Genomic DNA, 24,603 nt, shown 5'->3' on the forward strand with positions numbered 1-24,603 from the left:
AAATAAACATGTTGTAGGTAAAATGATTGAAGACTTCTGGGGCCCCTCAAAGAAGCTCCTTGGAGACCTGAAGTTTCTGGAGAGCCTCAAAGCCTATGACAAAGACAACATTCCTGCCCCATACATCAAGAAAATCAGAGACAAGTTCATCGACAACCCCGAGTTCCAGCCCTCCATCATCAAAAACGTCTCCTCGGCTTGTGAGGGTCTCTGTAAGTGGGTGCGAGCTATGGAAGTGTATGAGCGTGTAGCCAAAGTGGTAGCCCCCAAGAAGGAGAGACTGAAGCTGGCTGAGGACGAGCTGGCTGTACAAATGGAAATGTTGGTGGTGAAAAGAGCTGAGCTGAAAGAAGTGGAGGACAGATTGCAGAGCCTGAATGATGACTTGGCGGCCATGATTAACAAGAAGAAAGATCTGGAGGACAACATTGAGTTGTGTTCTCAGAAGCTGATCAGGGCAGAGAAGCTGATAGGAGGACTGGGTGGGGAGAAGGACAGATGGACAGAGGCCGCAAGGCAACTAGGGATCAGGTACATCAAAATATTCTGTATATTAGTATTCACATATAGTCATGATGTATTGGGTGCCTGAAGTTTGACATTAACCAGTTTGGTATTATGTTTCCCTTCTGCAGATACACCAACCTGACAGGTGACATACTCCTGTCTTCTGGAACTGTATCTTACCTTGGGGCATTCACAGTAGACTACCGCGTAGAGTGCCAGGAGCAGTGGCATATCCTGTGCCAGGAGAAGAAAATCCCCTGCTCTGAGGACTTTACCCTCAGCAACATTCTGGGTAACCAGGTGGCCATCAGGGCGTGGCAGATTGCTGGGCTGCCAGTGGACTCCTTCTCCACAGACAATGGTATCATTGTGTTTAACTCCCGCAGATGGCCCCTAATGATTGACCCTCAAGGTCAAGCCAACAAGTGGATCAAAAACATGGAGAAGGCCAATAAACTTGCTGTCATCAAGCTGTCAGATGGAAACTATGTGAGAATTTTGGAGAATTGCATCCAATTTGGAACCTCAGTTCTTTTGGAGAATGTTGGAGAGGAACTTGATCCAGTACTTGAACCTGTGTTGCTGAAGCAGACCTTCAAACAGCAGGGTGTCGAGTACATGAAAATAGGGGAGAATATTGTAGAATATTCCAAAGACTTTAGGTTCTACATGACCACTGGGCTTAGGAACCCTCACTACCTTCCAGAGGTGGCTGTCAAAGTCTGTCTGCTGAACTTCATGATCACACCACAAGGCCTACAGGACCAGCTCTTAGGGCTTGTAGCAGCCAAAGAGAAACCTGAGCTGGAGGAGAAGAAGAACCAGCTCATTCTGGAGAGTGCTGCCAACAACAAGCAGCTGAAGGAAATTGAGGATAAGATCTTACAAGTGCTCTCCTCTTCTGAGGGAAATATCCTGGAGGATGAGACCGCCATTAAGATCTTATCATCCTCCAAAATCCTCTCTGAGGAGATCTCAGAAAAGCAAACAATTGCAAGTGTAACAGAGAAAGAGATTGATGACACTCGCATGGGTTACCGTCCTGTGGCTGAGCACTCATCCATTTTGTTTTTCTGCATCTCAGAATTAGCAAACATCGAGCCTATGTACCAGTACTCCCTGACCTGGTTCATCAATCTCTACCTGCATTCCATTGCGCAGAGCTTGAAGAGTGACGATGTGGCTGAACGGATCAACAATATTGTTAAGCACTTTACCCTCAGTATCTACAATAATGTGTGCCGCTCACTTTTTGAGAAGGATAAGCTGCTTTTCTCCCTGCTGCTCACTGTAGGCATTATGCAGGGTAAGGGCCAGGTTGATGATCAAGTCTGGCGCTTCCTTCTAACAGGTGGCATTGCTTTGGATAACCCTTACCCCAACCCTGCTCCAGAGTGGCTGTCTGAAAAATCTTGGTCTGAAATCGTCAGAGCGTCCAAGCTTCCAAACCTGGATGGTTTCTTTGAACATGTCCAAGACAGCATCTCCAAATGGAAGAAGCTCTATGATTCAGGCAAGCCCCATAAAGACCAGTTACCTGACCAGTGGAACAAGTTGGAAGGGATGGACAGAATGATCGTAATCAGGTGCTTCAGGCCAGATAAAATGGTTCCAGCAGTGCAGGATTTCATAGTGGATAACATGGGACAGGCTTACATCGAACCGCCCACGTTTGACCTGGCAGGGAGTTACAAAGACTCCAACTGCTGCTCTCCTCTCATCTTTGTGTTGTCACCAGGATCAGATCCAACAGCAGGTGATTAATCGCAGACTTGTGCACTTTCTACATTTTTACACACGATGGCCTCAAACTGGCCCCTTCACACCAAGATGCATAAGGAAAGTTGGTGAAAAAGTGAAATGTGATTTTATGTTTAGATACCATAAGTCTTTAACCCTTTGAAACCTGAGCAAATTGGCTTGATTTCTTTCAAAAACATGGGAAGAAGGCAATAAGCAACAAAAGAAGAAATGAGCCATAATTAGCAAGAAATTAGTAAAAAGTACAACAAAACTACCTGAAAATTAGTTAAAAAAAATAATACAAAAGGTAATCACCTGAAAAAAGTGCTTAAAATTGAATAATTCTGTAAAAATAATTTAAAACATGCAATTATGATTAGCAATAAACATAGTTTTTCCCTAGCCCCCCCCCCCAAACGATTTTGCCCTAGGTTTTCAAAATCATTTTCCAAATCCTCTAATTTCTTGCAATTTGTGGAATATTTCTTACCAAGTTGCTTTTTGCCTTTTTCTTCATATTTCTGAATGAAACCACAACAATTTGCATATGACAGCCGCACAAGAAAAGTTTCAAATAGAGTACTGCATTGTTTCCTCAGGTCTGCTGAAGTTTGCAGATGACCTGGACATGGGGGGCAGTAAGACCCAAACCATTTCTCTTGGACAGGGACAGGGACCCATAGCAGCTCAGATGATTAACAAAGCCATCAAAGAGGGCACCTGGGTGGTACTGCAGAACTGCCACCTGGCCACCAGCTGGATGCCCACTCTGGAGAGGATCTGTGAGGAAACCATTACCCCAGAGAACACACACCCCAGCTTTAGGTACCAGACTCTACACATTGAGTTTGACTGAAACATGTTCTTTCATGAGGAAGACGATACAGCCAACAATCTTTTCTTCTCTCCAGGTTGTGGTTAACCAGCTATCCATCTGACAAGTTCCCTGTCAGTATCCTGCAGAATGGGCTGAAGATGACCAACGAGCCTCCTAAAGGAATAAGAGCCAACCTGTTGCGCTCCTACCTGAGTCACCCCATCTCTGACCCTGCCTTCTTTGACAGCTCCAAAAAACAGGCCATATGGCAGAAGTTTCTGTTTGGTCTCACCTTCTTCCACGCTCTAGTGCAGGAAAGGAGGAATTTTGGACCTCTGGGTGAGAAATATATACTGTAGTTCTTATCTACTGTTTGACTCTGCAATTAAATGTCTTTTTCCCCATGGATAATTGCAATGTAAGGTTTTTATTTTGACATTTGAAACATTTGATGTTATTTTGTAATGTGTTTATTATACCATTATTGTGACTGTAAAACAACCCTGCTGCTGCTGTTTCTCTCAGGTTGGAATATTCCCTACGAGTTCAATGAGTCTGACTTGAGGATCAGTATGAGGCAGATCCAGATGTTCCTGGATGAGTATGATGAGATTCCACTGGAGGCACTCACATACCTTACAGGTGAAAATTTAACAGTTGTTAACTCAGCAGGGCATTAATTAACGCCAGTGAAACTGGCAGCAAGGTGATATTCTGAGTGAATAGGTCACCCTTGAATCACAGGCAGATGTAACCTGTTAGATACCCTAAAGGCCTTTAAAAACCTTGGGGCAGATTTTTCTTATACTGATGACCTTTATAACAAAACACTCACCCCTCTCTCTTTGCATATGTAAAAATGTGTGTATATGTTACAGTTTTTGCTTTGGTTTTAATTATCTCGTTTCTCAGGTGAGTGCAACTATGGCGGCAGGGTGACGGATGACAAAGACAGGCGTCTGCTGCTGTCGCTTCTGTCCATCTTCTATAGCTGGGAGCTGATAGAGCAGGAGGGCTACCACCTGTGTGAGGGAGATCTGTATTATGTCCCTGCTCATGGCCCCTATCAGGTACTGTCAGAGCTCTGGTGAATTACTAATTAAAGTTCTGGTGTGTAAGATTTAGTGGTATCTAGTGTTGAGGTTGCCGAACAGATATTTCTCCTGTTTGCCAAGTGTGTAGGAGAACTACGGTGGCCAACTTGAGAATGTGAACGGCGCTATTTAGAGCTAGTGTTTGATTTGTCCAATATGGGCTACTGACAGAACGTTTGGGTTTTTTTTTTTGGTTGAGCAAATCTGTCTTTCCGTAGTGTAAGGCAAATCAGGTGGACCCAAAAGCAGGAGACAACAGGAACCATCACACAAAGATCATTCTTTATTCTGAGGAAACTAACTAAACATCACACAACCAAAATAAGTATTCAACAAAGACTGGAATGAAAACCTGGACTTAAATACAAACTATACTGATGAGGGGATTAAGTGCAGGTGGAAAAAAAGCAAAAAAGCTCAGGTGATGGAAATAAGGTGATGAGGCAGAAGAACAGGCTGGGAAAAACTGAGGAGCAGGGATGGACTAACGATGCTGGACAGGTGTGACAGTTTTATTACTATAATTGAAACTAGAAACCATTTTTGTTCAATCGAAATTATGTGGAAATAGTCTCTCTTTTCAAAATAGCTAAAATAATAGTCAGATTCCACATCTAGCTGCATTTTTTTAATACAGTGGATAAGTAAATATAAACATTATGATAAACATCAACTTTTATACCATATATACCACCACAACCTTACTACAAATAGATGCCCCTAAATCCTCCTATACACTGGACCTTTACTGCTACAGCTTAAATCTGCTATATCCATCATCATAACAAGTCTTGACAAGACAAAAAAAAAAACCAGCTGTCTTCTTATGCCATTATGCCCAAAGTAACTACAGGCTTGCATTTAAGATAACACAACAGCAGCAGATTTCGCTGATTACCCAGAGGAGGATTAATGGTTTTAATCACAGAGTTTAAAATTTGTCTGGACTGAAAGTGTGATCATGTTTGGCCTTGAGGGCACCGTGTTGAAGATCACTGTTATAACGCAAGTACCTCTCTAATTATCTTGTCTGATAAAGAACCAAATTTCTAAAAATTACTGTTCTTTATTCCAGGCGTATGTTACCTACATTCGCAGTCTTCCAATTTGTTCCGATCCCTGTGTGTTTGGACTTCACAGCAACGCTGACATCACGAAGGATAACCAAGAGACCAATCAGCTCCTGGATGGAGTTCTGCTGACTCTGCCCAGGCAGACTGGAGGCGGGGCTAAGTCTCCCCAGGTTTGCTTTGCCTGCTCTAGGATGCACTCAAACTTTGATTTTACTCTCTTGGCTTCCACTTATTTCCCTGAGGAAACACTTAAAGCAAACTTTCTTGTTGACATGCAGACGAGTTGCTGTTTACTCATTCTTTATGTTGTCATGTCTTTGTGTTGTAGGAAGTAGTAGATGAGCTTGCAGAGGACATCCTGTCTAAGCTGCCAGCAGACTTTGACATACAAATGGTGATGGATAAATACCCAGTCATGTATGAGGAGTCTATGAATACAGTTTTGAGGCAGGAAATCATCCGTTTTAACAGGTAATAACATGCAATGCAAGCTAATTAAATATTCATGTTGGAGATGGATCGATCAGTTTGTGTAGGACACACAATTAACACTTGATCAAATCTGTCTCCCGTCTCGACAGACTCACTCATGTGGTGCGTGTCAGCTTAGTAAACATCTGCAAAGCTCTGAAGGGCCAGATTGTTATGTCTGCAGAACTTGAGAACGTGTTCAACAGTATGCTGGTGGGCAAGGTGCCCGCTATGTGGGCAGCCAAGTCTTACCCCTCTCTCAAGCCGATGGGGAGCTACGTGACTGATCTCTTAGCCAGGCTGCAGTTCCTTCAAGTAAGAATTATGGTTGTTATGAATCACATAGACTCTAAGCAAATGTAACAAACTTGGAATATGACCTGTAATGAAGCACATAAAAGGTAGCTGACGCACCTGTGGATCAGAGGTAGAGCGGGTCATTCTCTAATTGGAAGGTCAGATCCCCGGCTCCTCCAGTCAACATGTCAAAGTGTCCTTGGGCAAGATACTGAACCCCAAATTGCTTCCGATGCTGCATCATCAGAGTCTGAGTTCGTGTGAATGAGTAGCAGGTGGCACCTTGCACAATAGCCTCAGCCACCAGTGTGTGAATGTGTGTGTGTGTGTGTGAATGTGTCATGTAGTGTGACAGTGCTTGAAGTGGTCAAAAGACTAGAAAAGTGCGATACAAGTACAGTCCATTTACCAATAGCATATGCTGTATGTACAGTCAAGGAGATTCTTTGAATATGCAAAATAATAAGACAAATTTCCTTTTTAAAACTAATCTATTACATTCAGATTGTAGTAAAGCAGCACTGGTTGTATTAATCATTTTTTTAGATTTACTTATATCTATACATATGCTTGGGTGTATGTCTTGACAGGATTGGATAGATAATGGCCCACCTACAGTCTTCTGGCTCTCTGGCTTCTACTTCACCCAGTCATTTCTTACTGGAGTGGCTCAGAATTTTGCCAGGAAGTACACCATCCCAATTGACTACATTGGCTTTGAATTTGAGGTATGTCAACATTTTGCTAACCTTTCTCAGTAGCCCCTTTCATACAGCCTGGTCAAGGTGAGAATGCTGTTATTATGCCTCACTGTTTTATTTATTTATTTATTTTTATTTTTTGAAATTTTTATTGTTTTTTTAAGTGTTATGTGTGCAACCCACTACCGGGAGATTTAAAAAGCAGTTAGCAGTGGTTAGCGGTGAACTCAAACAGAAAGAACAGCAGCCAAAAATGTCCATAAATTGGGGAGACAATGAAATCGAGGAACTCCTCTGAGCAAGGGACGAGAGCATCTGCCATATAATAAGGATGGAAAAATTTTGTTACTGCCATGTTGCGCTGCTGTTTTCATTAAGATGCTGTTGTGTTAAACTTCATGTTCGTCACACCTCTTTTGCTCTTGGGATGCCGGCATCCTAAAATGACACACTGGTGCCATTGTGGCGCATGATGAAGGAGGGACTTAATAGCAGCCCAACTGCACGATCTGTCTGTAAAAAGGGCTACTGTTATTGATATTTGTAATTGTAATAATTTAATAATAATAGGGATATATTGGGTGGATATTCACGCTCTGAGTTGTGCTCCAGGTAACCAAAGAGGAGACCCATATGGACGAGAAGCCAGAGGACGGGGCCTACGTCAAGGGCCTTTTCATGGAGGGGGCTCGCTGGGACAGAGAGAGCATGGTCATTGGCGAGTCTTCCCCCAAGATCCTCTTTGACTCTTTGCCCATCATCAAGCTTAAACCGGGAGAAATGGCCAAGTTTAAACATGAAAACATCTATGTTTGTCCTGTTTACAAAACCAGCGCCCGTAGAGGGACCTTGTCCACCACTGGACACTCCACCAACTATGTCCTGTCTATCGAGCTGCCCTCTGACAAGCCACAAAACCACTGGATTAACCGAGGGGTGGCTTGCCTCTGCCAGCTGGATGACTAAGAACTAGTATCAAGCTGATTGCATGTTTTGAACTGTTGAAAAACTGTATACGCCAAAGAAAGTTTATGTGTGTCAATGCCAAAGTAACAAAGATGTAAACTGATGTAGAGGGTTTAAAGCTTTGCACATATTGGCATCTATTACCATAATCGAAGAAAAAAAAATTAAAATGATGACAATGAAATGTTAGGGTAATATTTTGTCTGTAAGAGGACACAATTGCTGCATATCTAGTGTGATTTATTGGGGATAGGGATTTGTTTTCACATTTATTTTGCAACATGGTAAACATGAGATTTATTTTGTGGAGGTGAAGAATGTATTTTAAAACTAGACATATTGTGCTTTATGTTAAAAAATCCAGAATATTTACAGTGTCTTTCATTCTTATTGTAGTCAAAGACACATTACTGGAAACTGGGATCACATAACAAAGTATTGATATATATTTGCACTGTGATGCACTTTATCCTACTACTTTTGTTTCAGAATGGGGGATGGGTTATTTCCAAGATTTATTACTTGATAACAAAGCCACCATAATGTCAAACCAGCTGGATGTGGTTAACATTTGAGGTGCTCTCTTAACTTACAGGTCCAGCCAGCAGTATGTTCTGATGGCAAACACTAGATGGCAGCCAAGGCAAACCAGTACTCCACAGGGGTCTGAACTGGTACCCATGCTGACGGATGTCTTTGCTCACTACATCCCTACTAGATACAGTCTCTATGTAAGTACAGTCAATATGTGAATTCATACAACCAATATATCTATGGGAAATGTGGTCTTAATTTTGAGAAACAATGGCACAAAAACATCATTGTTGGGAAATAGGGGTTGCTTTGTTTTCACGCCTTACCTATCAATGTGAAGAGAATTTTGTCTGGATTGAGCCTCACCATCGTTGATTTAAGTCTGGCTGGGAGTTTCGGAACAATTTTCTGTCCTGAAAAACAGATTGATGACTTAATCATGATATTGCGTGCGGGATTAATGCTTTTCTCTGCACATACGTTATAAAAGGGGATGTTAAATCACCACTGAGCATTTTCACGCTGGATTTAATTCAACCAAACTTTCATGACAGGAATGTGTTTACATCAAACCTTCGATGGTATAGCTTCATACTTAACCATACTATAACTTTAAATCAGATGGCTTGTGAGTGGTGCTGCCTGACTGGTGCTGTATTGATGTCAGCATTGCTTGATGTTCTCTGTAGTCAGCAATTGTTGGTTCAGACATAATTCATCTGACATCTAAATTCAGCTGCTGGATACCCTCCCTACATTATAGGACATAATGTATTGCAACATATACGTTTTGAAATGCTGCTGATGGCCTATACTAAGGGTCAAAACACAATGACACTTTAGAAAAACACCATTTCACAAAACATTTCAGAAAGCAAAACTACATTTCAGAAAACAAAGTATTCCAGAAAATAAAAACATTTCACAAAACAACCACATTTCACATAACACAGCCCTATTTTACATAGCAAAACTGCATTTCAGACAACACAAACATTTCACAGAATGAAATTTCAGAAAATGCAACATATCAAAAACACAACATTTCACAAACCACAACATTGTATTGTTTTGTATAATGTTTTGCCTTCTGAAAAATCTTTTTTTCTGAATGTTGTGTTTGTTTTGTTTTCTGAAACATTGTTTTTTTTAAAAAAAAAAGAAAAATATCAGCGTTTTGTTAAATGTTGTATCTTCCAGGATTTTTGTGATTTTTTTATGTGTGTTTCCTAAAAAGTTGTTGTGTTCTGACCCTCAGGGCCACCATATTCCTGTGACACATGCTATTAACATCAGTGATAGTGGGGGCCATACTTGTGCATTTTCAGCATACCACTGTTAAGTTACGCCCTTGAAGTTCAGCCGGACCTCAGCTCCAGGTTAGTCCTGTTCTCAAAACATTATGTTATCCTCTATCTAGTCCCATCAGACCTCCTTTAAGCTAATGTCTAAATGTCCTCCAGAAAGAGTCCCTAAGATGGATCATTTCCCTTTAATGAAAATCAGCAAACTGAATTGCCAAGAGGAGCAAAACACAGGAACGTCCTCCAACACTTTATGAGTGTTTACTCAGTATGATATTACAAAAAATTCTACATCAGTTTTCTGAGCAAGGGCACCTCAGTGCACAGCTTTTATTGCACTCACTAAATTATGTTAATGTTGAGCTGATAATGAAATGGAAGAAGCTCCTGTCTTTTTCAGATAAGGCCCCGTAAATGATTAACTCTGTATGAGACTGTGTTTTATTATAAAGGAATTACACTGCTGGAGGCAACCTTCATCACATAAATCGCACACCACGTTGGTTTTGCGTCAGTGAACATTGCGCTGACCTTGATTTGTGTAAGTATTGGTATAACTGTGCGTCAACAAGCAAAATCATTTCCGCTATTTAGAGTGTGATATTTGTCCTGCAGAGTCATAGAAACACTGCAGTTCGGGGAGATGTGGACACAAGTCTCTCTGTAGGACCTGGATGCACTGCTTTGTGTGTACGTTCTCACTGAGAAATGTATTAACTTCTAGTAATTTCATTATAGACCAAAAAAAAGTGAAGCCATTCAATTTATTTGGCATTTACCCTTGAAGGGGGCATCTTGGCATTCATCCCTGAGCAATGTATCACAGAAATGTCCCCCTGAATCCTTGAGCAAAATCCATGACCTTGATTTCAATTGAATTTTGGAGAGGCAGTTGAGGGTGCATTGTATGCAAGGGACTGTCTCAAAAGAGTGTACCAGAAAAGAATATTAAGTTGAGTGCAAGTCTGAATGGCCAAAAATACCCTGACAATATCTTATTTTCTGGGATGGATGGCACAATCATGCTTTCTAATGCCAAATTAGTCTATAAGGGTTTTTTATACCAAGTTATACATGTCAATACATCATTAGGGAAGGGTTTTAAATATTAATGGCTATTAAATAAATTGATTTTTTTTTTTTACCTTCCTAACTACAGACTTAATCATTAAAAGCCAAATAATGTCTTCTGAACATTTATAAACCATACACTTTGATCAATTAAACCCTTTATTAGTGGCTTTTTAGCATCCATAACTATAGATGTAATCATTAAAACCATTAGTGGCTTTTGTTCTGCCACACCCTCGGGCGGTTCTATGGGGTTTAATAACACTCCATAACTGACCCAAAATAACATCATAAGACACCTTTAAAACAATCAAACTGATGGGATTTATTAACATTAGATGAGCAAACAAAACAATAAAAATCCCAGGCAGAAAGGCAGCAAGACAAGCAGTCCCAACAGCAGGAGCCTCTCACTCTGCTGCTGGAACAGGAGATCCAAGGCAGCTCCTCTAGGCCACGTGCACCTCGTTAAGCAATTCACCTTTTAGGTGATGCAGAACACCTGAGCTGCAGGAGAGAGAAGGGACGACATCACAGAACATTTACAGCCGTTATGCTTATTAACATTCATTACTGTAGACTTAGTCATTTAAACCCTTTAATAATTACTTATTCACATTCATAACTGTAAACCTAAAGCCCTTTATTAATGACTTAGGCCTATTAACATTAATTCATTCAATCCTTTTTTAGTGGCTATAACTTTCATAAAAATAGGTTTAATCATTAATGTCCTTTATTGATGGCTTATTGTCATTTATAACTGTAGACTTAATAATTCAAACTCTTTATTAATGGATTATTAACATTCATTTTTGTAATCATTAAAACCCTTTATTATTGCTGTATTAACATTAATAACTTTGGACTTAATAACTAAAAACCTTCATTAATCACTTATTAACATAACTGCAAACCCCTTTATGAATCACTTATCATTTGTAGGACAATACATTTTATTAAAGCCCATTATTGATGATTTATGAACATTAACTTCAGACATTTTGATTGAAACCCTTAATAGTTAGGCTACTTAACAAGTGTAACTAAAGATGTTATGATCAAAATCCTTTATTAATTTCTATAAATATTAATAACTGCAGATTAATAGAAAGTAGTACAAACAAACAAAAAAAAAACACCCACTGGATTGCTGGAGGAACAGAAAAACACAAACCACCCACCCATTTGACAGACTGGTGACAGATGACGGCTTTATTAGCTGCTGCTGCTGCTCTCATAAAGCCAGTGGCCTCTGATGAAGACTGGGGAGAGACAGAGAGGAGGACGACAGCAGGAGCTGATGATCTACATGTAAAAATCATTATGGTGCACATTGTTCAGTGGCACAGTGTGAAGAGGATTTAGTTTTAGATTTAGGCGGCGGCGGCGGAGGAGGAGCAGACAGCCTCCGTAGCATGTGCATTTCCTTAACGCACGCGCACATCCAGCTATCGCGGGGAGATGTGTTGAGTATCGGCGGCGGAGGTCTGGAGGGTGCACTGCCGTCGCTCAGCTGTCCCCCCTGTCATCCTGGGAGAGAGAGAGAGAGAGAGAGAGAGAGGGCGAGAGAGGGCGAGAGAGAGAAGTTTCCTCTGCTCGTTTACTTCACGCGATGGCACGCCTGTATCCGCGCGCAGCGCTGTTGCCTTCTGAGCACCGACGCTTTCAAGAGCTTTGAGAAATTACCCCAAAAAGTGTCACCAATGGCTGAATTTGGAGAGAACAAGAGCGCCGTCGGTCCACCGGTTGCTGGCTGGAAAGCTGCGTCAGGAGGAGCCGGAACGAGCCTGGAGTCGCACCGAGGAGAGCCGGTGTCAAACGGAAACTGCAGCGTGTCAGACACCGTGAAGAGGGTCCATAACGAGTCCAGCTGCGAGTCCCCGACGTGGGAGAGCGCAGGTTCAGATTCAGCCTCCAAAGCGATCCCTCGACGCAGCAGTCTGATCAAGGTAGGCCATCATCTCCATCAGGAGGAAACAGTTCTTTTTGACATTGCTTTGAAATATAACGGGAAGCACTTTGAAATGAAACATGCATGCAAACTGTTGCAAGTTCAAAGTAGCCTTTAAAAAAATAAGTAATGAGTCCATGGCAGATAATGATAAAGTAGGATGGTTTAGTGAATTGAACACAAACACTACAAACCCCTGCATGCATGTAAAGCAGATGCCATTGGGTGTAAGAAATATAATAAAATACTCCAAAGTCTCCATAAAATCACTACTGAGTTATGCAAACAGATGTGGTGACTTTCTCTCTCTCTCTCTCTCTCTCTCTATTTCTCTCTCACACACACATTCTTGCACTTCTATCCATCTAAGGACCCTCATTGACATAATGCATTTGGTACCCCCTTGCCCTAAAGGGCTGTTTGTTATTTACGAGAGTGTAGAGGGTGGTTCAAAAAAGGGGGTAGGCATGTAAAAAAAAATGTTTAAGCCCTTATGTTATTATTTTGGCCCAGGGAATGGGCATGCAACATGCGGCTTTATTTTTTCCACAAAATTTTTAAAGATTTTTTTCTAAAGTGTTGGGTTTTTTTTTTTTTTTTTGGTTGTTATTCTTAAAAATTGCAATTAAAAGAATAGTTTAAGAAGATGGCTTTTTGTCTTCAGACATTTTGTTGATTTTAAGAAATGTTTCTCTAAAAACATTTGCATTTTCTCTTTCATTTTTTTCTTTTTTCTTTAAAACTTTTATTTATTTTTTTTAATTTTGACCCATTTATTTTTTTATTACTATACTTAACCACTTAAACAGGCCTAAAAACAAGTGATGACTGGCAAAAATGTTATCACTTTTCAAAAATATTCTCACACTGTTGGTAAGTTTATTTATTTATTGGTCCTCACTATGTATTATGTACAAGTACACATAAAGCTCTCTCCCACTGCTGAACACAATCTACCTGCAAATACTGATGGATGAGCATCAGTATTTTGTCCTTCGAGATTCACATCATGTCACTTGATACAACATGAGTTTTATATATCATAGTAACTAGTACCTGTAATTAGTAGATAGTACCTGTTTAACATTTACTCCTCATGCCCCAACTACTGACCCCAGAGGAATCCAAAAACACTAAATTTCAGAGCTTTTTAATCATGTGTGTCATGTGCTGTAGAGTCGATATGTGCAGGGCTGGGCTGGCTTTGTTCTAGCGACTGACTACAGTCAGCAGGCGATGTCACTTATTAGCACTCCATCAGCCAGAGAGGAGGAGGAGGAGGAGGAGGAAGAGGAACTAATAAGTGAAAGCACCTGCTGTAGTCTTTGATTAGAATGAGAAATTGCATTCACTCCGCCCTCGATGGCTCACAGTTGAGTACCCCTGTCCAATTAACCCAACTGCCTACACTGATCTGAGCTCACATTTAAGCAAACCTCAAGTATTGGTTGAAAGCTTTTTACATCATAGCAATTTGTTATTTTTTTGTAGGGAAGACCGATAATTATATAATAAAATAATGGGACTTATGATGTCATATTGATAATTCCAATAACGACATTATTAGCTGATAAATAGAGCCGATTATAATAAGCAGAAATCGCTTTGAAAATCGCCCTTGTTGTCCATGGTTTTGCTCTTCCAGTACTACACACTGCATATGCTGCGTGTGATGTCATACTGCTGCGCCTGCGAGATCAGTCTAAAAGGTGTTGTCTCAGTCAGCAGTGTAGGCTTTAGGATAGGCGCTTAATGTTCTACGAAAGCCATTTCGCTTTTTTAGCACAACAGTCTACTATTTATCTGCATTCATCAGTGTTTTATCTGCAGATTAAGTATTTGGTTGTATAAAGGCTTTTATATTTTTATTGAGTGATGCAATTTGATTTGATTGTCAGATCATTTCATTTGGGAAGGAAAAAGTCAATTTGAAGAGTCAGAACTGTTCTTGTTTTTGTTGCGTTAACTCAAGTGATTTAATTTAGATTTGGTTAGGCCAGAGCTATAATGTTAAATTCATCTGTACTTACTACATTTTAGCATTTCATACCCTCAGGTAATGAAAAACAAAACAAAAAGAAATTATCGATTGTCTGTATTTTATCGGCGACAAGAAGCTGGAAATTATCGGTTAGTGGTATCGGTTGAAATAATCGTTATCGTGCATCGGTATTTTTTTTTGACTCATTCAAAGTGTTGTCATATCAAAATGGATTCAATAACTCATGACTGACTTTGTCCTTCTATGGCTTTGGCCCTCTCGGCATGTGGGAGGTCTGATCTCTAGTTGCTGCTTGTCTCCAGAGCTGCTCCCTGCAAAGACATGATTATTCGAACATGGCTTCATGATGTGTGTCTGATTGGCTCCTGCTCTGCAAGACAGGAAGCCAGCCAGTTGGCCAATTTCCTCGCAAGGTTCATGTTGCAATATTGCTATTAAGTCATGAGCAGTTGGTGATGACACGTAACTTTCTCCCTCCACACAAACACACACACACGCACAAATGTTTCTATCGTCCTTGCCCACACACAGGCCTGCGCTTGTCTTTCTGCAGTTTGTTACGACAGCGCAGCCAGCCTGACAGAGGATTTAAAAGCACTCTGTTTCACTGAAGTTCTGGCGTCTCATGCTGTGTCAGAAATGGCAGCAGATAAGTCTGCATCCAAAACATCACTTGCAGTTCAAAGAATAGTAATGCAGGACGGCGTGGGAGAAAACACTTTACGCTGCATGTGAATCTGGCTTATTGAAGCATGCCTTTGTGGTATGGTTTGATTCGTTCATGTTCAGTGAGCACATTTAATGCTGAGAGCGTTCAGAGATCAACGAACCATCCTACACAGCGTTGTGTGTACCTTTCTGCTTTCACCATAAATGTGTTTGTGTTATGAATCCTAAACACCTGAGGCTTGAGATGGATGGAGCTCAGGAGCTACAAATCCACCTGTCAACACTACAGTGTTCTCTGCTGCTTCCCAAACTACCCCTACAGCTAAACTTAGGATTCCACACAATAGGAGTTTGGTATGTGGGCAGATAAACAGGAAACATGACATTCCAGACCGCTTTTCACTGGAGTCATGGGATTTACGTCCAGCATTTGTGTGTGAGTGTGTGTGCTCCCGTTGGCTTTGGCTGAGCTAATGAGAGTACACTTAATTGCATTTCATTAGTATGTTCTTCATGCTGTCTGCTGGCCTCTCATTTATTCTGCCTTGCTCTCATGTGCGTGAAGGAGATGCAGAATCAGGTGCCCACTCAGTTTGTGACCGTTTCAGGTTCATCTTGATGTAGATAACCATCTTTCTTTGTTTCTCCCTTAGTTTCAAACACACACACACACAAGTGCGCACACACTTGCACAGACCTGCCTTCTAGTAAAACACAGCTAGGCTCAACAAATATCTGCTTCCCAGCTCGATGATTAGTCATGCCAGCATACGCTATAAAACTCTGAAATACATGGTTGGCATGTTTGTGTGTGTGTATTTTTGGGGACATAGCTATACTTTGGAAACCACATATCTTCAAAATCTCTGCTTTTAATTTACCAAGAAAAACAGTGCCTTTTAATATAATGCAATAGGGCTGTATAGAGATATAAGCCAAGAATTGCTTTGACTCTTACATGAAACTGTAATGATTCAGTTTATCTGAAAGGAATAGTGCAGCATTTTGGGATACATATAAATTTGTTTTCTTGCTGCTATCTGGCTGAGAAGATTGACACCACTGTAATTTTTGTCTGTTCAGCATGATGCTGGGGCCAGGAGATGGCTTATTATTCCAAAACCCTCAATATTCTGCAAAATGTCTGATTGGACCAAAACCCATTTGCCTGTCAGCCTCTTATTCCAAAAACAAACACCCATTGCTCCAAAGATCCATTTAAAGTATACGCTCTTTCAAACGTGAAATGTTTTGTCTATCATAGGGAAAGCATGATCTGCCTTACTCTGCCCTACTCCGCTTCAGATTGGCTTACCCTATGCTTAAGTGAGTTTGTGTGTGCTTGTGTTAAAATATGGTATATTTCCCCAAATGTTTAGTGATTCCCTTAACTTTTATCAGATTTTGAGACATTTTTCCTTGACAGCATTTTTTAGACTTTAGTAGACAAGTTTGGTAAGTATGTGTGTGCATGTTTTCAGTGACTGTATATCCCCATAAAGGCATATACTTGTGTGTACTCACCTTCATCAGTATTCATGTCTAATGGGTGTGTGCGTATTTGATCATTTTGTGTATGTGTGTGTGTTTCAGACTGAGGAAGTAGCATTAGCTAGAGGCGTTAGCAGCACACAGCTGAGGAGGGTAGTCAGAGCAGCACTGAGCACCTCCCGCAGTTCAAATCAACATCTTTAGCCCACTTGCATAAGCATGACCCCTGCACAGCACAGGGAGCGGAAAAACCTTCTCACTGATTGTGATGATCTACAGGACCTGATCAAGTCACTCCACATATGCACTCTAGGTTCATATTATACATCCAGCCGTGCATGTGGGAGTCTGAGTTTGTGCATGTTTGTGAGCCTCACCTTAAGTCATCACTGAGGCGTGTGAAACCCATGCCCTGCGCTTTGATCGTTGATGCCCGATTCGAGGCTCCAACCGCCTGTTCTTGGTTTTGGTGGTGCTCCCATCTCCAGTAAATGCATCTGTGACGTGTGTCAGCTGAAATCGTGGTTAGCTCTCTTACATGATGACTTTTTCAAGTTAGTCTTTTACTAGTTTCATTTTGTGTGATGTGTGTGTTTGATTGTGTCTGTTTGTGTGTATGTGAGCTCAAGCGCATATGGGATTTCAAAGGTTTGAGGCGTAAAAGAGCATCTGCAGCTCTACTTGCCACAAGGGCAGTGGCTTATAGTCAGGCGAGTTACTGTGAATGCTCGCCACATTTTCTGGAGGAGGATTCCCATACATTGAGCCACAGACAGAATGACTTGACCACATATTGCTTCCTGTGTGGCATTTAACGCTAATGTCCTGTCTCCTGTTGCAGTCACACACATGTGCAACCCCCACACAGGGACACAGATTGTGTGATTATTGCAAACTGTGATTAGAAAGCAGCACTGCATGAAGATGTCCCGATTAGGGCAGCAAAAAAAACTAGATTGATAATCAGTAAATATGGCAGTTATGTTTTAAATTCATTGATGTATTGTTAGGTCTAGAAAAGGCGAGAAAATAGAGAACAAAGCACAATTTCCCAGAGTCCACACTAGTCTTTGAATTCATTTTGTGTCATTTTGTGTCTCTTAGTAGTCATTTTGTGTGTCTTGGTTGGGTTTTTTTGCCCAATTTTGAGTTATTTTGTGTATATTTGCAGTTCCTTAGCATATCTTTGTGGCCATTTTGAGTCTCTTCCTGGTCTGTAGTTTGAGTGACATTTTGCAGATGAAGATCATGCCCTGACACTTTGGGCCCCTTGGTGCCTGTGCCTGGTAGGCCTGTACAGTAATCCATCCATGCATATGTGATCATACTGAAAAGACAAAAAAAATATATTGATGCACTTGAGTATCAGAATATTATTTGTTTTTTGATAGTGTATGGATTCTTAAAAACATCATTGATTTTTAATCAATAGTTTACATGCAAAAAATCGTGGTGCTGGTTGATTTGAGCTCTTTTTACACAGAGATCCCGCGATGGAGCTGCTAAGAGGTTGCTTCATTATGCATCCTTGGCTTTCAAAAAATGTTTTTACACCGAATCAAACAATGATGGCATCATGCCACGCTAGTGCAGGATCTAGGAAAATGTACTGATGTCTGGAAAGCCAAGATGGCACTAACAATCATTTATCATCCCTGTTATATGGGGAGGGTAAGGAGTTCCCAGACCTCATTGTCTCCCCCAGTTTTTGGGCATCTTCAGCTGCTGTCCTTCTTAGAGTCAGCTGCTAACTCCTGCTATCTGCTTTTTAAATCTCCCTGTGGTGACTCACACGCGTAACATGTCGTCAATATGTCGTGCTCGTCCTGTTCATGGTCCTTTTCTGCTGGCCGTCTCTTACACAGACGTCAATTCCACTGCCGGCTTAAAGGCAAGACATCTCTGTCACTCAATTCCACGATGATACCTTTTATAAGGATAGGTGGGGTGACATAAGGTAACAGCATTTCCATCTTGAACAGGCAGTGTGAAAGGGGCTTGCTTGTTCTGTTTAAACCCCCTACAGCGAAACCCTTCAGTGTTATATCTGTCTTTAGCCGTTTGAATCTTCTTCCTCAACGTGGCAAAATAACGCGCAATAAACACAAACAGCACAGTCCTATGAAAAAGGCAGAGTAATAAAAGGCACACTACTAGACAGTTGAAAAAACGATATTGCAATATATTGCAATATGTCGCCTTGCTTACCCTATCATATATCAATATATGACACTATATTGAACCACAACCCCTGTATCGTGATATGTATTGTAGCATCAGATTCTTGTTAATACACAGCCTTTGACTGGTGTTTCCTCCACTGAGTCCATTAATTTCTACAAGTAGACATTGTACTATAAGAAAAGAGTGGCTGTGTGTAAGTTTAAATACATTATTCTAGTTTTTATGTAGCCTGATTAACCCACATTGAGGTTAGTTTGACCAGTAAGAGTTAACTGGTACAAAGCATGAAGTATCAGTATTGTTGCCATGGTTACCTACAGTGTAATAGCCTCGTGCAGTGATTCAGAGTGATCGGTAAGGGGTTGATTGGAGCTGTTTTTATATACAGTTGTAATGGACACCTGCTAGCCAGTTCAAATAAATTATTCCTGAGCCATGTGATGATAATAACTACATGCACACACATACTGGTGGCTGCTGGCATCTAAAGGTTCTCAAACACAAGTATACCTCCAAACAGATCTCCTCATATGTCTCCTACATGAAATAAATCTAGTAGAGTCCCTTACATTGAATGTCTCTCCTGCATGCTCCATACATCATCTCACGATACCCTGTAAATCACCTCCTAACGCTCGCTCCAGGGTGAAAGGCTCTGGAATAAACTATGCCATTAATCATCCATCATCTGCCATCAGACACACAAGGCCACGGGGAAGAAAGCTCTGCCTCCAAACCAATTTTCTCTCCTCTGTTCTTTATTTGCTCTCACGTTACAACAACATCTCCTTTTCTGTTTGTCTTAATTATTGGATCAAAGACAATGCCCACTAATGACCTACATCTGCATTCTGCTGACTCTGCGATGCTGTAATTAGTGATACAAGCTTGTTGCAACTATATAACCATACGCTTTCATACATCATACATCATCATGCATGTAAGCTGGCTAATGAGGGCCATGCTGGTGCCTACAGGAGAATATCAAGTGCAGAGGCTCCGTGACTGTGTGCATAAAGATGGACAGTAATCTGCCAAAGAGCCTTTTAATTTATTCCTCTCCATCCGTCCTCTAGCTAATCTTTTTTTTTTTTTTTGTTAATCTGTGTACTCTTCTCAAGTTTCAACTTTGCCTCACTCTGTCATCTTGTGGGTCCGTCTCTGATGACTGCATCTAATCTGCTCTGCCACACAGTCTCCAGCATTTCTCTTGTCCTTCATCCATCCATCCGTCTCTACACTTCAATCACTCTAGATGTCCTGTCAGGAACATCAGTAATCTCATAGCAGTGTGTAATTTTCCAAATTTATTCACAGTTATGTATTTCCGTCAGATAAATCTGGCAGATAAAAAAAAATTAACTTATGTAAAATAGTGCTGAAGTGTGGTCATTTGTTTTAGAAGCGATTGGAAAAAAAGAAGCAACTTATTTTTAATGTTTTTTCATTTTTTTATTTTAACACACCTAGGCATTAAAGATACACCAAGCAGGATTTTTTAAAAAGTAAAGTAAAAAAGTCACACTGAAGTAACCTCTCTTAATCATCGCGTATGACCCACTTGAGTGTTTTATGATTTTGGGTTGTCCTGCGAGCCTGTTCACACGAATCTTAAAAATGCCTCAAGGTAATTTCTAAAAATTTAAAACTTGGACTCATCCATGAAGTGATTAGAATTTTTTGGTCAAAGGTTGAGGTCATTGTGACCTTGAGTTGGTCTCATTTTTTGTGAACACAATATCTCAAGAAGGCCTTAGAGGAGTTTCCTGGTACAAGCTTCCACTTACGCTGAAGAAGGACACTGAATTTCATGGTTAGACTATAAGGAGCGGGCATCCAAGAGACAAGGTGCCAAAAAAATGCAAATATTAAAAAAAATGCAAATGTGTATGCAAATGGAGTGTGTTTACAATTACAGACAACCCTGCATTGTATACCTTTAAGAATAACCATAAAGAAATAACTAATTTTTACAACCCAACCCTTGGGCAGCCTTCACTGACCCAAAATAAATCAACTTAAGACACCTTTAAAACAATCAGATTCCTGGAATTTATTAACAAACATGCAAATTTCTCTTCTATCTCTTGTTGGGCTCACATGTGTGTCAAACTACTGTATTAACTCTTCATGCAACAGTGACATCCGCCCGTACTGTATCAAGAATTCTTTCTTTCTTTTGTTTTATTCTTTCTTTCTTCTGTATGTCCTCTGTGTTGTTGCTTCACTCAGCTCTCAGTGGAGCCACAGGAAGCTCTCTGTGACGGGCTGATGGGCGGCTTCCTGTTTTGAAGTGCAGTGGTGGTTTTGGAGACTCATCTTCCGCTCTGTCAGAAACACAAAATAGGGCCTCTGTGACGAAGACGTGCAGCATGTTCTGACAGAGATTAAAGGAAAATGGATTTTTTTTTTTTATCGGGGTATAGAGGCTTTTCTTCGGCTCTGTGTTTGTGTTTGCTTCATCTGGTTTGAATGTGTGCCTTTTGTGCATAGAAAAATCAATACATTTACCTTTGTTATTTTATTCATGTGTTTATCTACTTGCGGGTTAATTTGTGCCCGCTAGTTTTATCTTGTCAGGGTAATTCATTCAGAGTCTACAGTGACGTCAGCGTTGTTTGGTGTGTCTCCTTCTCTCTCAGTAATTTATGTCATCGGCACAGAGGTGACTGTGCAGGACAGCCTCTACACATAAGATAATTGAATCCAAACTGTTGAAATGGCCTCTCAGAGACTCCTGGTGTTCCCCTTGCTGCAAACACAGCTTGTCACATGCCATGGTACATTTATTAGGTATTTTTCAATATGACTTCTGTCCATTCCTTATCTATTAATCTATTAATCATGGGACGACATGTTTGTAAGCAGTCACAAGGTGCAGGCACGTCTGTAGAGAGCATATTATTTATGTGGCGTTTTCGAACTGTATGCACTGTGATTGGTCACACAGGGACCATTACTGCTAATGTCACACACACACACACGCACAGGAAGAGATATAGATTGAGGCCGGTGTTAATCTCTGGCGCCTGTCACCACACTGCATGAAAGGAAGGAGAGAGTGTGACTGATTGGGGTGGCACTGTGTGCTCCTGTGTGAGGGCACACGTGTCTGTATTTGTGAGTTAAGTCAATAATTGTTGGCTCTGCGCCTTGTACTGCGTCACCGGGGGAATTTCCCACAAGGTTTCAGATTCAGATTTAGAGCTAGTTTGAAAAGAAATGCTGCTGGTGGGCTGAAGTTGCATATGAGTCTACAAATCAGTTAATTCCAGGGTTCCCACGACATCCCAGCCCACGGCCCCTCAGGTTTGGAGGGCATGGATTTATGAATGAATTTTATTGTGAATTTTTTTATCTTTACATTTTTTTCACTATTTTTTGGCAGTTTTCGGCAAGTTTTTATTTTATTTATTTTTTAAATTTATTTTTAGAAAATTGGTTTGGAAGGCATGTTTTCTTTAGAAATCACCAGAAACTATTTACTACAGTCAGAATCTGTAAAAACAGAAATTAATGTTGGATGATCAAATCTCCAGTGTCCTTGAACACACTGTGTGGGATGCTGACATTATGTTTGAATAGAGTTTGAATCTTATATGTTGCAAGAAAAAAAAGGGAAAAAAATGGGCAAGAAAAACAAATATTTTGGATGCTTGAAAAGTCATGGGAAAGTCTATGTCTATGAAATTGCGTGGGAACCCTGCAATTCCAAGTTGGTGTTTTATTTTGGTAATGATTTTTTGCCACCTTTTATCTTTTTAGGGCCAAAAGTGACCATTTTTAAGAATAAGATTAAAAACAGGAGGGTCTCAAAGGACAGACACAATGTCCCTCTGTCCACACCCCCTCCCACTCCCTCTATCTTACCCCAAGGCACTGGGTGTATTTTTAGAGTGCCACTGCTTCCCTCCCTCACCATGCCAGCTCAAAAAAACTTGTCGCCATTGGAAACACTTCTCTGTCCTAATGAGGCGATTCTGTGAGGATTTGTGATGGTTAGGCTCCATCTCTTCCCTCTGAGGGAGACCTTTTCATCTTCTGTGAATCATGCTTCCCCTGTCTCACGTGTTCATTCATATTCTTCAGATTAAACACAGCTCGGCATCCTTTTTTATTTATTTTTCTTTCTCTTATCTCTCTTTGCCTTTCATATCCCCCACATTTCTTTCATATGAATGGTTCCCTCCTCTCCTCCGCTCATAAAAGATCCAAGTGCTCTCATATGAACTCTTATTTGATTGAAATCCGAGTTATGCTGATGAGAAGATATTAATCAGCCACTGATCAGTATTCATAGATGTTGATTATGGATGTGAAAATGTTGATCTGTCTACTAGCGATTTGGACTTCAAAACAAGTGAGCTTTATATGTATTTGTAAGGCCCAGAGCAACAGGCTGCTGGATTTGATCTCCCACTGACAAAAATATGTGCACTTACTGTTGTTTTTTCGAAAGGTTGCTTTGATTCATTCACTATTTCTAAAGCAAAACAATCTCCTGAAAGAAATATGAATTTAGTTTAGACCAATTGCACTCAGCTTGTGGTTCTTGGGCCAAATCTGGCCTACAGTAAAGTAAGTAATTCCCTGGATACACTTTATTTGAACCAATCCAACAACATTTAATTAAATTGTAGGTGAGAACCATGAACTAACATTTCATTTATTTTTATTTGTAAAAAAAAAAAGTGATACCAAAGTTAATCTAATTTTAATTTTCATACAAAAACTGCACAGAGGTAAACAAAAAACAAATTGCAGTATGCAAAACATGCAGTCCGAATATGGAGACACACAGTGAAAGAAAAATTTAAAAAGCGTTTGTGATTTTTGTAAATGTAAGACATTATTACCCAGATTTTGAAATAGCATTACATTTGATGAAGAGTGCATTTTGATTTGTTTAGGACTAGAAATTCAAAGTTTAGGACTTGGGACTTGACTTTAAACTTATCAGTCTTGGCTTTGGACTGCAACGACATGAGTTTTACTTCTGACATGCAAAACAATGAATTGGTCCCGCGTCTGGCTGCAGCACTAATGCACTTATATATCTAGATATTGTGAATTTTATCAGAATCTTACCAGAGTATGTACAGTAGAATTGTATTTTTTATGTCAAGGCTCTTATTTGTTTTTACATTTGTGTTTCAGATTTTGCTAATCTGCTTGTGATATATACAGTTAGTATTTTGAGTATGCATGCTTCAGTCACTCTTTAGGATTGAATCACCTGCAATTATGTCATCCTGCTTCCCCCGCCTTAGATTAGCTTCAATTAAGTCTTTAATTGGATTTTATCCTGACTCTAATATAGCTATAATTGAATAACTTTGCCCACATATATGCTCTTATCTGTTACCGTAAGGTTCCCTGTGGGGATGACATCTGATCGGTCAATAAATCAGATGGATGAGCTGCGATGGTGAGCTCAGATAAAGTGATTGGGTCTGCCAGCGTCGTGGCGGAGGGGCAGAATTAGAATGCTGCTGCCTGCTGCCTCTGTCTAGTCAGGTATGATTAATGGTGTAATAGTGAAGGGCAAGGGCAAGCAAAGGCTTTTAGCATCAGGAAAAACAATAACAGATTGGGAGGAGGAGGCTCTATGTAGTAGGCCAAATAATCTGTGTTTATGTATGGTTATATAAGCTGACATGCCTTTTAATCCTGTGAGATCCATTCTGGATGGAAAAAAAATGTTTGTCATGCCTAAGCAAAGAAT

At 40.5% G+C, this 24,603-nt stretch overlaps 2 protein-coding genes across 5 annotated transcripts in view; both read left to right on the forward strand.

Annotated features, from left to right (window-relative positions):
• dnah3 (dynein axonemal heavy chain 3) overlaps positions 1 to 7,669 on the forward strand; it is a 29,983-nt gene extending 22,314 nt beyond the window's left edge. The window contains exons 53-63 of the mRNA XM_042506434.1: positions 18 to 531; positions 636 to 2,263; positions 2,850 to 3,075; positions 3,162 to 3,406; positions 3,593 to 3,709; positions 3,980 to 4,137; positions 5,237 to 5,404; positions 5,563 to 5,705; positions 5,816 to 6,020; positions 6,593 to 6,730; positions 7,316 to 7,669. Coding sequence (XP_042362368.1) covers positions 18 to 531; positions 636 to 2,263; positions 2,850 to 3,075; positions 3,162 to 3,406; positions 3,593 to 3,709; positions 3,980 to 4,137; positions 5,237 to 5,404; positions 5,563 to 5,705; positions 5,816 to 6,020; positions 6,593 to 6,730; positions 7,316 to 7,669 — 3,896 coding nt within the window. The remainder of the gene's footprint in view (positions 1 to 17; positions 532 to 635; positions 2,264 to 2,849; positions 3,076 to 3,161; positions 3,407 to 3,592; positions 3,710 to 3,979; positions 4,138 to 5,236; positions 5,405 to 5,562; positions 5,706 to 5,815; positions 6,021 to 6,592; positions 6,731 to 7,315) is intronic.
• Positions 7,670 to 12,044: 4,375 nt separating this feature from the next.
• The window catches only part of LOC121957495 (inactive phospholipase C-like protein 2), a 37,203-nt gene continuing 24,644 nt past the window's right edge, over positions 12,045 to 24,603 (forward strand). For all 4 annotated transcript variants that reach the window (XM_042506089.1, XM_042506091.1, XM_042506090.1 and 1 more), the window contains exon 1: positions 12,045 to 12,530. In XM_042506089.1, the coding sequence (XP_042362023.1) occupies positions 12,285 to 12,530 (246 nt within the window). In that variant the 5' untranslated portion in view covers positions 12,045 to 12,284. The remainder of the gene's footprint in view (positions 12,531 to 24,603) is intronic.

Source organism: Plectropomus leopardus, chromosome 18 (genome assembly GCF_008729295.1).
Source record: "Plectropomus leopardus isolate mb chromosome 18, YSFRI_Pleo_2.0, whole genome shotgun sequence".
NCBI classification, from domain to species: domain Eukaryota; kingdom Metazoa; phylum Chordata; class Actinopteri; order Perciformes; family Serranidae; genus Plectropomus; species Plectropomus leopardus.